The following is a 16630-nucleotide window of genomic DNA, read 5'->3' on the forward strand; positions in this document are numbered from 1 at the left end:
TATGTGGTAATAAACGGCTGTTTGGACACACAGCAGGGCTTAGAAGGGAAAGAGCGCCATTTGGCTTTTGGAGATCACATTTAGCAGGAATGGTTTGCGGAAGCCATGTCACATTTGCAAAGCCCCTGAGGGGATAAAACAATGAAAACGCCCAAAAAGTGACTTAATTGAGAAAACTACACCTCTTGAGGAATTCATCTAGGGGTGTTGTGAGCATTTTGACCCCACAGATGTTTCATAGAATTTATTAGAATTGGGCAGTGAAAATAAAAACAATCCTTTTTCTTCAATAAGACGTAGCTTTAGCGCAAATGTTTTCATTTTCTCAACAAATAAAGGAAAAAAATCAGTGGATCAGTGCCGCATAGATTTTATTAGAATTTGGATGTGAAAATTAAGAATTTTTTTTATTTTTTATTTCCAATAAGATGTAGTTTCAGCTAAAAAAAAACAAAACAAAAAAAACAATGTCCACAAGGGATAGAGAAGAAAAAGCCCCCTAAAATTTGTAAAGCAACTTCTCTGGAGTACGGCAATACCCCATATGTGGTCATAAACGGCTGTTTGGGCACACGGCAGGGCTCAGAAGGGAAGGACCGCCATTTGGAGTGTAGATGTTGCTGGATTGGTTTCTGGGTGCCTGTGGGCCCAAAACAGTGGAAACACCCCAGAAGTGACCCAATTTTGGAAACTACACCCCTCAATGCATTTACCTAGGGGTGTAGTAAGCATTTTAACCCTGCAGGTGTTTTGTAGAAATTAGTGTGCACTCGATGTTGCAGAGTGAAAATAAGATTTTTTTTCCATAGATATGCCAATATGTGGTGCCCAGCTTGTGCCATCATAACAAGACAGCTCTCTAATTATTATGCTGTGTTTCCTGGTTTTAGAAACACCCTACATGTGACCCTAATCTTTTGCCTGGACATTCAACCAGGATCAGGAGTGAAAGAGTACCATGTGAAAATTGAGGCCTAATTTGGCTATTTACAAAGTATTGGTTCACAATTGCAGAGGCTCAGATGTGAAATAATAAAAAGAAACCCCTGAGTAGTGACCCTATTTGGAAACTACACCCCTCAAGGCATTTATTAAGGGGTGTAGTGAGCATTTTCACCCCACAGGTCTTTTTCATAAATGAATGCGCTACGGATGGTGCAAATTAAAAATGTATATTTTTGGCAAATATGTCATGCCCAGCTTATGACGCTGGAGACACACACCCCAAAAATTGTTAAAAGGGTTCTCCCGGGTATGACGATGCCATATATGTGGAAGAAAACTGCTGTTTGGGCACGCTGTAGGGTTCAGATGGGAGGGAACGCCATTTGGCTTTTGGAGAGCGGATTTTGCTTGGTAGTAATTTTGTTTGAGTATTGCTGGTGTTTCCGTTTATAATGTGGGGGTATATGTAAGCTGGGCAGAGTACATCAGGGGCATAGTCAGGTGGTTATAATAATGGGGTAAAAAAAAAAACTATAAAATGATCCATAGATGTGTATTACGTTGTGATCGATCCTTTCTGCACAGGCCGGAGTTGCCCTGATAAATGGCGTCCTTTCTTATGCCCCTTTTGGTCCGCACTCCGCACCTTTTGCAGTTTTTGGGGAATTTTGCTGGGAAACTGTTGTCCTGCTATAATACGGGCACTGTCGCAAACAGCGGATATGTTTGGGCTCTCCCCCTTTCCTGGTTCCCCAATTTTAGGTCCTTGATAAATCGCCACTTCAAACAGAAGAAATGTTCCCCTCGGGCACAACTGCATATTTTTTATTTCCTGAATTATTGGAGCCATAACTAATTTTATTTTTTCATAGACGTAGTGGTATGAGGGCTGTTTTTTTGCGGGACGAGCTGTAATTATTATTGGTACCATTTTGGGGTACATGCGACTTTTTGATCACCTTTTATCCTATTTTTTTGGAGGCCAGGTAAACAAAAAAAACGCAATTCTGGCATCGTTTTATTTAGGTTTTTTTATACAGCGTTCACCACATGTTATAAATTACATGTTAACTTTATTCTGCGGGTCAGTACGATTCTGGCGATACATATTTTATAGAACTTTTTTTTATGTTTTACAAATTTTTGAACAATAAAACTACTTTTGTAAAAAGAATGTATTTTTTCTGTCGCCAAGTTGTGAGAACCATAACCTTTACATTTTTTTTGTCGACACGGCTGTATGAGGGTCTGTTTTTTGCGAGACGAGCTATAGTTTTTATAGGTACCATTTTTGGATACGTGCGACTTTTTGATCACTTTTTATTCCTATATTTATGGGGCAAAGTGACCAAAAAATAGAAACTCTGGTATAGTTTTTTAAGTTATTTTTTTTTGTTATGCTGTTCACTGCGTGCAATAAATAATATAATATTTTGATACCTCAGGTCGTTATGGTCGCGGTGATACCAAATACATATGGTTTATTTTTTTTCAATAATAAAGGACTTGATAAGAGTAAAAGGGGGATTGTATTTTATTACTTGAAACTTTTATTGTTTTCAAAGTTTTCTTTTTTTCCCTTTTTTTTTTTTTTTGACACTTTTTCTCACACTTTTTCTCAAGTCTAAGGGACTTGAAGGTCCAGCTGTCAGATTTATTTTTTTCTAATACATTGTACTACCTACGTAGTGCAATGTATTAGATCTGTCAGTTATTCACTGACAGCAAGCTGATTAGGCTTCGCCTCCCGGCATGGCCTAATCGGCTTCCGTAATGGCAGAGCAGGAGGCAATTGTGTCTCCTGTTGCCATAGCAGCAGTCGCCAGTCTTGATTGCCTGTCAAGGCTGGCAATCTGCTAGTAACCGCTACGATGCAGCAATCGCTTTCGATTGCTGCATCGAAGGGGTTAATTGCAGGGATCAGAGCTAGCTCCGGTTCCTGCCATTACAGGTGGATGTCAGCTGTAATATACAGCGGACTTCCACCGCTGATGACGCCGGATCAGCTCCTGACCCGGCTCCATCTTGACTGCAGCTACGGACGCCGATCAGGCTCCGCCGCTGGGCGGATCTTGACCGGTTTCCGTGCTAGGCAGACCGGGAGGCCAGTATTAGGCCTCCGGTTGCCATTGCAGCCACCGGAACCCCGGCAATTTCATTGCTGGGGTTCCGATGAGCTGCAAACACCTTCAGTGCAGCGATCGCGTTTGAGCGCTGCACTTAAGGGGTTAACGGCGGGGATCGAAGCTAATTTCGGTCCCCGCCGTTAGTCGGATGTCAGCTGTCTGATGCAGCTGAGATCCGGCGATGATGGCACCGGCTCAGCTTCTGAGCCGGTGCCAAACATTTGGCGTATGGGTACGGCAATTTGCGGGAAGTCATGGCTTTCCATGACGTACCCATACGGCAAATGTCGGGAAGGGGTTAAAAAAGCTGATTGGCGGGGGTGCCAAGAGGAAGTCCCCCACCGATCAGATAACGATGGCCGATCCGAATTTCCTTTTAATTGAGTTCAATTAGTATACAGGAACTCATATGCTCTCTATTGGCGGCTGCCGGTAAATCGCATAGTTTTCTGTATATGCTGCGGTCAGTCATTCCGTCAGTCCACAGTATAGAGTAAACACTGCCGCCGGTCAGTTCACAGTCTAGTGTAAATGCTTTCTTTCTTTTACCATTAATATGTTTGTCGGGCCAAATGAGAATCTGTCCCGATGCTTGTTTACATTCATGTAGCATGTGACCACTGCAGCCAATCAGAGGACTTTAGCAGGGTCCCACAGGCATATGGTTTTTGTTGTTTTTTGGCATTGTGCCAGAAATACGATTCATCACCAGAGAGCACCACTGAGCCCTTTGATTGGCTTCAGCGGTTACATGCAAGTAAGCAAGCATCGGGACTGCTGCTGGATCGCCGGTGCAAGTATAGTTAAGTACTACTTTTATTTATTTTTTTATTTTATTTGCAGCCCCTAAGAAAACAATTTAACTTTCCGGATAACCCCTTTAAGCCACCTTGGCGATAAGCTGATTATCAAGGGGAATGCCACATGCGGTTACTTATTTCCCCTGCAGAGGCCACGGGAGTATAGGTGACCTTTATATACCCTGTTAGGGAATTCTGAGTTATTAGTGGGAGGGTCCTATGTTCAGAATGCTAATATCTTGGCCAGAGTGGAAAGGGTTAAAAAAAGTTACACTCTGGAAGACCTGTCCTGTACTGCATTACACAGACAATCCATGGATGTGAATGGGCACTGAGTAATCCTTAATTTCCCCTGTGGTGGCGCTGCAGGGAAACTGAACACTTACTGCCAGGTTTCCCCACAGACTATAGCTGATTACAGGGGTCCCAGCAGGAAGTCCCGTTTTTGATCTGCCTTTTGTCAAAGGACCCCTCTAACAAGTAGGGATTGTCCAAATCGGAGAACTTTTTTAATTCTAAATTTCCATTACGTTTAGGATATCCATTCTCCCCTCTTTTTAGCTCAAGTGGAGAGTTTGAGGGCGGCACAAGGGAGAGTGGAAACAGGTTTGGGAAACACACATTATCCACTATATGTTAATCGACACAGATGTGATTGTTCTTAGAATGTTTTTTTTTCTATCATTCCTAGTAGGAAAAACTAGAACATGGGTTTTGGATTTTGAAAGTACTGCAAATAAATCCGCACTGTTCGTGCATGTGTGCAGTTCTTGGAAGTGCTTCACTGCCAGAAGTTCTTCGAAAGACTCTCAAGGGAATATAACCTTGTACAAACTGTCCTTGCTCCCAGCAGGACTTCTGTGTTACGAAATCGGCTCAACTTGCCAATGTTCATGTGTACACGTGAACAGTTTTGGGAAAAGCCTCTGAATGTCCACTGAATAATATAAAGCAAAGGTTCTTTTATTCCCCATTGCACAAAAGGCAGTAAAAAGCTTCCAAACGCTTTTTATTGGATATCTTTGGAAGTGCGGCTATCATCTCGTATGTATGTAGGTATGTACGTACGTACATGCGCACACACACACAAAATTTTTGTAGCACTTACAAAGATATCCAATAAAAAGCGTTTTTACTGCACCTGGGAGTTTTGTTTACACCAAAGGAGCGAGCATTATGGGTAAAAAAAAATGGTATACTTACCGAGAAAAACAGTAAAACGCCAGTTTTCAAAACGATTGTTAAAGGCCGTACACTTTTTCAGATCAACAGTAGTTTTTGGACATCACTAGGTGTGAGCTTAGAAATCTATTCAAAATCACTTGTAGGGTTTTAATACTCTGTAGAAAAAAAATGTTACTGCAAAAAGGTCTTTTTAAAAGAATATTTTTTTTTTTTAGCGGTGTTCTTAAATGCCACCAGCCCTAGCGTTAAAAAATTATTTATTAGTGGAGGCATATTTAATATTGTAATGTGGTAAAGGGGACCCCTATTTTCCCTGATACTGCGGCCGTTGGCTGCAGAATCCAGGCGGGGACTAGTGGAGGGAAGGTAACGCGTGCATTCTGCTCTTTCCATTCTGTTCAATGGGAGTTACGGAAACAGCCGAGTAGCGCTTGCTTGTCTATTTCCAGAACGTCCCTTTTCTGAAGTGTCCAGAGAGGTGCAAACATGTATTCCTTATTGAAATGCGCCAAATTGCAACAAACCACGGTGCATTTTTCGACACATTCAAGCCGCAGACACATTAGTGTCCATCTCAGACAGTGTGTTTGTCTGAGACTGAGAAATATGATTGTGAATCCCATTGAGACTGATGTGAATGGTGGCAATATGTTGGCCCTATATAAGCAGCATATATAAACAAGGAATGGCTGACCATGCGATACATGGACGTGCCATGTCTTTCTGCATATGACATACATATGCCCTAATGGGGTATATGAAAGGCGGTTGTTATTAGACAACCCCTTTAAAACTTTAATTTCTGTCAGAAATTTGACATAACCTTCTTTCCATTGCACAGTACAAAGTATGTGATCTGAGTGTGTGTAAGTCTGAGGTAAGTTTTCATGATCCGACATAAGCAAATGCAAAGTACAGATACAATCCTTGACCTGTTGTGTAACGATATCACCACATTAGTTTATCAAGTAGGAATAAACATTTATGAAGTTGCGTGTACAGTGCAGTAAGTCACACCACACGCTACACACACAAACACACACTAGATAACAAAACATATGATATGGTCAAAGGTCTGATTATATTTTCTTCTTCTTCTACACGGCACAGTTCATATACATACAGCATTGTATGATGTGAACTTCTTTTCCTTTAAAAAGCATAAACCTGCTTTTCGATGTATGTTATCCTTTTTTTCATCTGTGACCCTTTTTTTCATCTGTGACCCTTTTTTTCCATCTGTGACCCCTATGTCAGTTTGTCCACTGTCCAACACCATTTTACAGTTTAAATATAAAATGTTAAAAAGCAACTAAACGTTCAACAAACTTCTGACATATCATAGTGACATGTCAGAAGTTTTGATTGGGGGGTCCGAGCACTGAGACCGCCACCAACCCTTAAAATGAAGCGGCAGAAGCGCTCGTGTGGGCGCTCAGCCGCTTTGTTTCTGTTCCGGAAAGCCAAAGTATCGGAGTATGAGCCAATAGACTTTCTGTTGAGTCCTTACACCGCTACATCGATTTCCGGAAGAAGTCGAACAAACTCAGGGGCTCAGCGCTCATACGAGCGCTTCTGCTGCTTTGTTTTAGCAATTGGTGGGGGTATCCGAGCTCGGACCCCCACCAATTAAAACTTCTGACAAGTCACTATAGCATGTCAGAAGTTTGTTGAATGTTCAGTTACCCTTCTAAATTAATTTTAAACGTCTGTCGCAATACTTAAAGGAGAATTCCCATCTCAGACGTTTATGGCATAGCCACAGAATATGCCATAAATGTCTAATAAATGTGGGTGCCAGCTCTATTAACTTTACGTAGATTAAATATTTACATGCTTAGATAATGCATATAGTTCGACTAAATTCGGTTTGTCGCTTACGATAGGGTTATAATGTAAATACTCCTAAGATTACCACTTTTGATATCTATCACCGGTCTTTAGGTATGCTAAAAATTTAGACTGTAGGATCATCAAAATTGCTATATGTAAATGCAATTGCTTGCTGATCTACTCTGTTTCCGTAAGTCCCGTAGAACTAAATGGCAGTTCCGGAAGCAGCGTAGCATGCGAGCTATGCTGTTTACGTAACTGCCATTCACTACTATGGGAGTTACGGAAACAGCGTAGCTCATTGAGCTACGCTTTTTCCGTGATTCTTGATCCGGGATCACACGCGTCAGCCACAACACAGAGCGGTAGAACGGTATTTAGCGGGGCCCCGTTGTAGATATAGGTGCAGACCCGCAGATAGGTGGGACCCGCATCTATCTGCCATTTATGACATATCCTGTGGATATGTCATAAATATCTCTGATGGGAAACCCCCTCTAAATATAACACACTTTGAGGTGCACTCATCCAGTCAGATTTTAGTGACTACTTTTGTGTTTCATACAGTGATGGAAATATCTCATATGATAAACTTCATTAGTAGTATACCTTTCATCTGGTCTGTACTCTGCACTTTCTGAGATAGTAGAAACAACACGTCCATATCCCTACAGGAAAAACCAAAAAGTTCACCTTTTGAATGTCATTCTACAGTTTGTATATAGATATGATCTTCAGAAAAGTGGAGTCCCTTTTCTTCCACTAATCCTGAGTTACAGCCTATATTCACAATTCTTCTGGTTGGCAATGGAACCAGTGGGCAATTTTAAAGCTTGCCTTACACATTAGATAAATGTCCGCTTGACTGCCTATGACATAATGTGTATTGGGGAAGCCCACCTATCGTTCACGGCATGTTGGATTTTCAACACCTCAATTATTTTCTGGCAGATATGTCTATCTCCCTCTTTGTATCTAAATAAAACAATCCGAATGTGCATGTTCGTGGTCGGGTAGTTGGCCAAACAAGCAGTCCGCTTCTAATAGCTTACACAAGCTCCTGCCGCAATGTACTTTGCCGTGCTTTTACAAAGTGCCCAGGGTAAAAGCTGAACTTCCCAGAATGCAAATCACTGGTGCACGTTATGTGCAGGCACTGAACAAGCAGGCAATGTTGAGCTCAGCTGCCTGTAGAATTGTGGTCAAGGACGAGCTATAAAATCTGCTATAACTCTAAATCTGTATTAGTAATTCAAAGCATTAGAAAAAGTAGCTTGATTTATTTTATTTTTTTCTTTGTGTGTGTGTAGATTAGATTATATGTACAATGTATGCACAATATAAAACGGTGGACCTATGTTTTAATCCTTTACAGGAGTTTTTAGAAAACCCTATAATGCTGCACGCAATAAAAAAATAAATAAAAACATCTAATGTACTTAATGTGTGTGAGTCTTGTCCAGGTACCCCGCCACAGACCTGCAGTCCCTGCCAACAGTAGTCTGTTGTGATTCAAAACTAGTGACGTGTTGTCCATAGTGATTGAAATGGGACTCCAACCCTGATAAGAATATATGTCATCTATTGTTCTCTCTATACTGCCGTATACATCGCCACTATCCGCTGGCCCATCTAGAGGAGGCTTTCTGCAGACAGTCATAGGATGCAATTGATGTAAATTCTTACATTTGCGCCAGTGTAGAGGTAGCAGGTGTCTTGGAGCTCTCTATGAGAAAAAAAATGATGCTCTGTCTTCTGTAAGAATATATTATGACATACAATTTTAGATACCTGAAGGGGTATTCCAGCCTACAGCACTTCTCACTTATGCACTGGATAGGTGATCAATTCTAGAGTGGTGGAGATCCGACTTCTGGGAACCCCAGTCCCCCATCTCCGCCCCCACCGCTGCAAGATGGCAGCTAGGAGGAGTTTTAATGGAGCGGAGTCAAGGCATGCACGGTACCGCTATATTTAAAGTCCGTGGGGCTGTTGGAAACTGCCAGGGGCGGAACCTAGCAGTTGACCCCCCCCTCCCCCGATCTAGCGTTTATCACCTATCCAGTGGATAGATGAAAAATACTATTTGCTGTAATACCCCTTTTAATGTACCTGTTGTGTTACCGTTACCTTTTACTGTTATTGTATTATTATCATTACTGAATAACGTTACAGGTTTTTTTCCCCATTATTACCATTTTTTCAATGTGACCGCAAAACATATTTATTGAATATAACCTACTGTATTTTATTTTTTTGTGTTCTAGATCAGGGTGGCTCTACAACTGGCTTCCTGCCTGGTGCCCCACGTCCATGGCACATCTTAAAGAGGCTGAAGAGAAAATGCTGAAGTGTAGGTTAAAATGTTCAGGATGTTCTTGTGGACTTTGAAATGTTGTTCTGGTTTCTGTTACTTCATCTAGATTAACGTATATTGTTTCTTGAGTGAAGAGGGCACTTATTGTTTCCCTTTTAAACGGAAAAAGCCTTAAGGGCCCCGACACTGCCAAACCCGCCTAAATCACTTTCTTGGTGATCAGGCAGAATCCTCAAGCGCTTTGCCTGCTTAGGCCAGGGCTACACCTAGACTTTTTGTAGTTCTACTGATTCATTTTAACTCTTGAGTGACAGCGGCAGTCCACAAGATTTCATACCACCCCATGTATTCGTTTAGACTGCAGCTGTAGCTCAATAGTAAAAATCAATTCGTAGCACTACAAAAATTCTAGGTGTAGCCCTGGCCTAATAGAGACGTCAAAGAGAAAGCTGTACACTACAAATTCGTTGAGGTGCTGGCTGTTTTCAGTTGCCTGTTCTGTATCACATTACATGAGGCTACAAAGGCTTGGCTAACTACCAGGGGAGCTGCAAAGTATATAGCAGAAATAGTACTCCAGTGTTTTTAAACATTTTCATATTGCCCCCACATACCTGAACTTTTTATAAGTAACTCAATTGTAGCAGTCACAAAGTAATAACCTACAAAAATATATATAGATTTTTTTTTCACCAGGACTGTTGGATCTGTCACTAAATAATAGAAGTTGAACTAGTTTATTGACCTGAATTTTGGGGTCTCCCTGATTCCAGCTTTTTTTTTTTTTTTTTTTTTTTTTTTTTCCTCAGACCCCTTCATTTCAGAGATATGGCCCACTGTTTTGTTGGCTCCCTACATGCTAATTTGCTGTAGTTGACTAACAGGGCGTGAAATACCCTGAAGCTGCCTTGTGCTGATTGGTCAGCATCAGAGCCAGGGACGCTAACTCCACCCCATTGGCTAACTACAGCAAATTAGCATATAGGGAGCCAACGCAGCAGTGGGCCATATCTCTGGAATGGAGGGGTCCAGGAAAAAAAAAAAAATCGCTGGAATCTGGAAGACTGCGCTATTAAGGTCAGTTAAACAGTTCAACTTATATGACCCAGTGACAGGTTCTCTCTAAAGGGGTTTTTACACAGGACGATTATCGTGCAGACGAGCGTTCATATAACGCTCGTTGCCGATAAATGCCCTATGTAAACCGGGGAAGATCAGCAAATGAGTGAGCAAACGCTCCATCATCTGCTGGTCATATCGTTTTAAAAAGTAAAAGATTATCGTTGTCGGCAGCACATCTCCCTGTGTAAACAGGGAGACGCGCTGCCGACATGATGATAATGGATGGGGACGAGCTATTGGAGTAACGCCCGCTTGTCCCCATCCATAGCTCCGTGTGACAGGAGCAAATGAGCGCCGATCAACGTGGTCTCGTCGATCGGCGCTCGCTTCATCAGCCGCTTATCGGCCGGTGTAAAAGGGCCTTTAGGATGACTGTATAGACTTCAGCCAGTTGATCTGTGTAGTCATGCATGCTAATGAACTTCTGAGGGATATGGCTTTATTATCTTTTGCTTGTTCTGTTGTATACTTTTGATTCGAAAACTTTATATGTATGCATTACTGAGCTAAATCTGTGCTAATTTGATTAGATTTACTTAAAGGCTATGTAAACCTTTTAAAGGTTTTTGTTGCTTTTTTGGTTTTTTTAATAAACAATATCAGACCGTTTGGTGCAACTTTAAAATTAGTTTTTATTAAAAATTATTTTTACTTTTTTGAGGTACAGCTGCTTTGTATCCTGTATACAGATCAGCTGTATCTTACGCAAAGAGCAGAATCCGGCCGTCCCGTGGACTTGATGGGTTCAGTGTCAGCGGGATCCCACCTGTAGCCTATCATATCTAGGTTATGAACATGTTATAACAGATGTGATGGATAAGAGACATGCAGGACCTGCTGACACTGAACCAGTCAGTCCTGCGGACCTGACGTGTACAGAATTAATCGCTGGGTACAGCTGCTCTGTATAAAGGATACAGAGCAGCTGTATCTCAAAAAGTAAAAAAAATAATAATTTCAAAGTTGCACCAAACTGTCTGCAATTTTAATAAAAAAAACACTTTCATAGGTTTACATAGCCATGGCAGTTGGCTATACAGTAGCAAAGCCTGCCAGTGTCAAGTTTGAAGGAGCTTTCCAAGCAAAACTCGTAATCTGAACTAGCCCTGAAGCAACTCCGTACACAGCCCTGCTTATTCACAGTCTTAGGCATTATTTACACGAGCGTGTGCGTTTTGCGCACGCAAAAAAAAACGTGGCGTTTTGCGTGCGCAAAAGGCACTTAACATCTCCGTGTGTCATCAGTGTATGATGCGCGGCTGTGTGATTTTCGCGCAGCCGCCATCATTATGACACTCCGTTTGGATGTTTGTAAACAGAAAAGCACGTGGTGCTTTTCTGTTTGCATTCAGAGTTTGACAGCTGTTGCGCGAATCACGCAGTTCGCACGGAAGTGCTTCCGTGCGGCATGCGTGGTTTTCACGCACCCATTGACTTCAATGGGTGCGTGATGCGCGAAAAACTGCAAAATATAGAACATGTCGTGAGTTTTAAGCAGCGGACTCATGCTGAGCAAAACTCACGGACTGTCTGCACTGCCCCATAGACTTGTATAGGTCCGTGTGACCCGCGTGAAAAGCACGCGCGTCGCTCGGACGTATATCACGCTCGTGTAAACGAGGCCTTAGTGCGTTTGGTTGTCAGGGCAGGCCTCGAAGAAGAGGTTGTCTCACTACAGACACCTTTGATCTGTCTCCATATAAATATATTTTATTTATATAAAAAAATGCATGGGTGAGAAGTTAGAAGTGTCATACAGTGTTAACAGGGCACTCGGTTTGCTTTTGTGGCCTTGTAGTTTTGAGCCAGTTTTTACTGTAAGTAAATCCCCATTTCCGGTCCTGCTTCCCATACACTGACACGACAGCTCTGACATGTTCAGTAACCAGATGTCCTGCAGTGTAACATGAGAAATGAGCTACTGGATAGTAACTGAGCAGAAAGTCATGCACTTATCTAACAACTCTCATCTGCATACCCTCTCTGTACTAAAGAAGCGCAGCGAGAACAGTTCATGTCAGGGGTCAATCATATAATATATATTATTATGTGCATCATGCTACAGCACTATATAGGTGCATTAAACCTGTACACTATAAACTAGCCTTTTTTTTATTTTGTTTATTTTTTTACAGCTGGCCTATAATAGAGAAATAATAAAAATTAAAAAAAAAATAAATAAAAAAAAAAAATATATATATATATTTTTTTTTTATTTTTTATTTTTTTTTTCTTTTCTTAATTTTTATTTCTCTATTATAGGCCAGCTATAAAAAAATAAATAAACAAAATTAAAAAAAAAGGCAACAGGGTGGGATTGAGGAGCAAGTAATTTTTTTTTTTTTCAGAACACACCTGCAATTGCTTTAATTCTTCATTGTGTAACTATGTAGGTTTTAAAATGAAGAGCTCTCGTGTGACAACACCTTTAACAACTGTATTAAAGACTTAGACTCTGTTAACACGTTGCGGCTGTGCCGTGTGGTCAAAAAAACGCATCTGTTTAACAGCGAATTTCCGTGGTTTTGCAAAACTAGTATCGGCCGCACGTTTTTTACAGGTGAAACTCGTGTTTTTAAGGTGTTCTACCTGTAAAAACTGCGCGGCTCAAAGTTTTATGCAGATTATAATGGCAACGTTTTTTTGGAAGCTGAGTTTTCTTGCGCTTACTTAGACAATTGAAAAACATTACTTTTTGGAAATTTATTCTGGAATTTTATTTTTACATACTTGTATGATGTAATGTTCATTCTGTATGTCAACGTAATTTCGTGTTTCAGTTACCAGTTGATAGGGACATGTAAAGAAATACTTGTATCCGTTGTATTCATATGTTTCTTCTGTGTGTAGGTATAACAAGCTCCTACATCAAAGACTATGTATTAATATCTGGTGGAAACAAGATTTGGACCCTGTCATTCGTGCAGCCGCTGTCCACGAAGACTCCGTTAGTTTTGTTGCATGGCTTTGGAGGAGGTGTTGGACTGTGGGCTCTCAACTTTGAAACGCTTTACCAAAATAGAACTGTGTATGCCTTTGACATCCTGGGATTTGGACGCAGCAGTAGGCCTCAGTTTGAGGGTGATGCAGAGAAGGCTGAAATGCAGTTTGTACAGTCATTAGAAGAGTGGAGAATGGCGCTAGGTCTGGATCATATGATTTTACTGGGACATAATCTGGGAGCGTTTTTAGGTTCTGTTTACTCTTTGAAATACCCGTCAAGGTAAATTATAGTGGTAATATTTGTGCTGGGGGAAAAGATGTAAGATAAGTTTGTTATTTTCACACACATATATAAAGGCACAATAAATTCATACATAAGTCATGCATATATATGTGCACAACACCAGCAAAATGCAGTCACAAGTGAAAGCTTAGGGCCTGTTCACATCTGCGTTGCTTTCCGTTGAGGGGTTCAGTTGGAGGTTTCCGTCGGGGGAACCCCTCAACGCATAGGCAAACGGAAACCTTAGCTTCTGTTTGCATCACCATTGATCTCAATGGTGACGGAAATGTTGCTACAGGGTTGTGACAGGGCTCCGTTGTTTTGACAGAATCAATAGCGCAGTCCGACGGAACCCCTCAACGGAAAGACAATGCTGATGTGAACACAGCCTTAGAATGACATTACAAAAGTAAAACATTTGTTTTGACTGCTCATTGAAAACAAAAACTAGCAGGGGAGCGTACCACCAAGACAATAGTAAAGATAATGCCACTTTTCCGCAGGAACATGGGCATTGTCATCCATAAGCCACTGTCGCAGTGAGCAGTCGACTTTCATGTTATAATAGCAATTATCGATGGCAGGAGGATGGGGAAAATTCCCAGATACACATAGTCCTATATTAAGGCCTCGTTCACATCCGCATTGGTATTTCTGTTGTTCAGCTCAGTCCGAAGAACAGAACAATGAAAATACCGGAAGCGCCGGTTCCGTTGTACGACTGACACCATCAGCGCCCGGTGGATCCCATTGACTACAATAGATTCTGTCGAGGTGTCCGTGGTTTTAGCAGAAATAATAGCGCAGCATGCTGCACTGTTTCCGGTATTTTTACCCCTAATGGTGCCTCTAACGCAGATGTGGACGATTTCTTAACTATCCTGGTAAATGGATGTTCTTGGGCCAATATGTAAGAATAAAAACATTTGTAGGTTTACAAAAATATTCTTAGCCTCCATGTCCTGGCAGAATAGCCTGGCAAGCGTTGATTAGGTTTCCATGTCTCGGCGTTCCTCTTTCTGCCCTGTCCCAGCTGCAATGACCAGGCAAACAATAGTGAGTGATGTCCGTATCCTCTGCCAGACTGTCGCCGAATGATAGTCCGACCAGATAGTTGCTTTATAGATATGAGTGTAATTTTGAAAAGTAATATTGTTTCTAGGCAAAATTATTGCATTGCTCCTTGACCTACATAAATATGTTTGCAATTGTAGGTGGTTGTGCACCACTATTGTAGGTCTTAACAATTCATGGTAATCCACAGTAATGTAACCTGTAATTTATGATAAATTGCTGGAATTGACATTTTCAACAAATTCTCTTCAGTTAAGAACGACCTTGTCTGCCAAATGTTAATCTTGTTTTATTTTATTTTTTCTCTTTTTGCACATTTATAAGGCTATGATGGATATATTTTGCACTATTTTCAGGTTAGAAGTAAATATATATATATATATATATATATATATATATATATATATATTTTATTTTTTTTATTTTGTTTTTTATTATTAAGGCTAGCTGTAAAAAAAAAAAAAAAATGTAATTAATAAAAAAAAATATTCCTGAATTAAATTGTACTCAAAATGCCCCTTCATGAATATTCATTTAGTGCTCTGTCCTAGTCAGCCCTTTTAAAAAAACAAAAAAATAAAACAACTATTTTACATCTTCCTCTACACGCTGACTTCTCTATATTAACTGCTGGCCAAGAGGATCAAAGCTTGTCTGAACAAATATACAACTCCACCCAATCAACTTGTGTAGAGATCGACAAACCAGACTCCGTGTCTCCTAAATAAAATTTACAAATAGCACAATGGGACACTAAAAAAGAGACTTTAAAGAGGCTCTGTCACCAGATTTTGCAACCCCTATCTGCTATTGCAGCAGATCGGCGCTGCAATGTAGATAAGAGTAACATTTTTGTTTGTTTTTTTAAAACGAGCATTTTTGGCCAAGTTATGACCATTTTTATATTTATGTAAATGAGGCTTTCTAAAGTACAACTGGGCGTGTATTATGTGCGTACATCGGGGCGTTTTTACTTCTTTTACTAGCTGGGCGTTTGTAGTAGAAGTATCATCCACTTCTCTTCACAACGCCCAGCTTCTGGCATTGCAGACACACAGCGTGTTCTCGAGAGATCACGCTGTGACGTCACTCACTTCCTGCCCCAGGTCCTGCATCGTGTCGGCCACATCGGCACCAGAGGCTACAGTTGATTCTGCAGCAGCATCGGCGTTTGCAGGTAAGTAGCTACATCGACTTACCTGCAAACGCCGATGCTGCTGCAGAATCAAATGTAGCCTCTGGTGCCGATGTGTCCTCGCTCGTCCGACACGATGCAGGACCTGGGGCAGGAAGTGAGTGACGACACACCGTGATCTCTCGAGAACACGCTGTGTCTGCACTGCCAGAAGCTGGGCGTTGTGAAGAGAAGTGGATGATACTTCTATTACAAACGCCCAGCTAGTAAAAGAAGTAAAAACGCCCAGATGTAACGAACACAATACACACCCAGTTGTACTTTAACTTTAAACACGCCCAGTTGTACTTTAGAAAGCCTCATTTACATAAATATAAAAATGGTCATAACTTGGCCAAAAATGCTTGTTTAAAAAAAAAACAAAAAAAAACGTTACTCTTATCTACAGTGCAGCGCCGATCTGCAATAGGAGATAGGGGTTGCAAAATCTGGTGACCGAGCCTCTTTAAAGAGGCTCTGTCACCAGATTATAAATGGCCTATCTCCTACATAATCTGATCGGCGCTGTAATGTAGATAACAGTGGTTTTTATTTTGAAAAACGATCATTTTTGAGGCAAGTTATAAGCAATTTTAGATTTATGCTAATTCGTTTCTTAATAGACTACTGGGCGTGTCTTTACTTTTTACCAACTGGGCATTGTACGGAGGAGTATATGAGGCTGACCAATCAGTGACCAATCAACGTCATACACTTCTCATTGTTCCAGCCCAGCGTGATTCTTCAGTGGAAGAAGCTGGGCTGGAACAATGAGAAGTGTATGACGCTGATTAGTCAGCGTCATACACTTCTCTTTACAACGTCCAG

General features: G+C 41.1%; 1 protein-coding gene and 1 long non-coding RNA gene across 3 annotated transcripts in view; both read left to right on the plus strand.

Moving 5' to 3' along the window:
• Positions 1-16630, plus strand: part of LOC142652910 (uncharacterized) — an 854242-nt gene that overhangs the window by 527802 nt on the left and 309810 nt on the right. The gene's annotated exons all lie outside the window — the stretch shown is intronic.
• The window catches only part of ABHD5 (abhydrolase domain containing 5, lysophosphatidic acid acyltransferase), a 56895-nt gene that overhangs the window by 17472 nt on the left and 22793 nt on the right, over positions 1-16630 (plus strand). For both annotated transcript variants that reach the window (XM_075827149.1, XM_075827150.1), the window contains exons 2-3: positions 9157-9242; positions 13179-13551. In XM_075827149.1, coding sequence (XP_075683264.1) covers positions 9157-9242; positions 13179-13551 — 459 coding nt within the window. The remainder of the gene's footprint in view (positions 1-9156; positions 9243-13178; positions 13552-16630) is intronic.

The sequence above is a fragment of the Rhinoderma darwinii genome, chromosome 5, assembly GCF_050947455.1.
Source record: "Rhinoderma darwinii isolate aRhiDar2 chromosome 5, aRhiDar2.hap1, whole genome shotgun sequence".
NCBI lineage: Eukaryota > Metazoa > Chordata > Amphibia > Anura > Rhinodermatidae > Rhinoderma > Rhinoderma darwinii.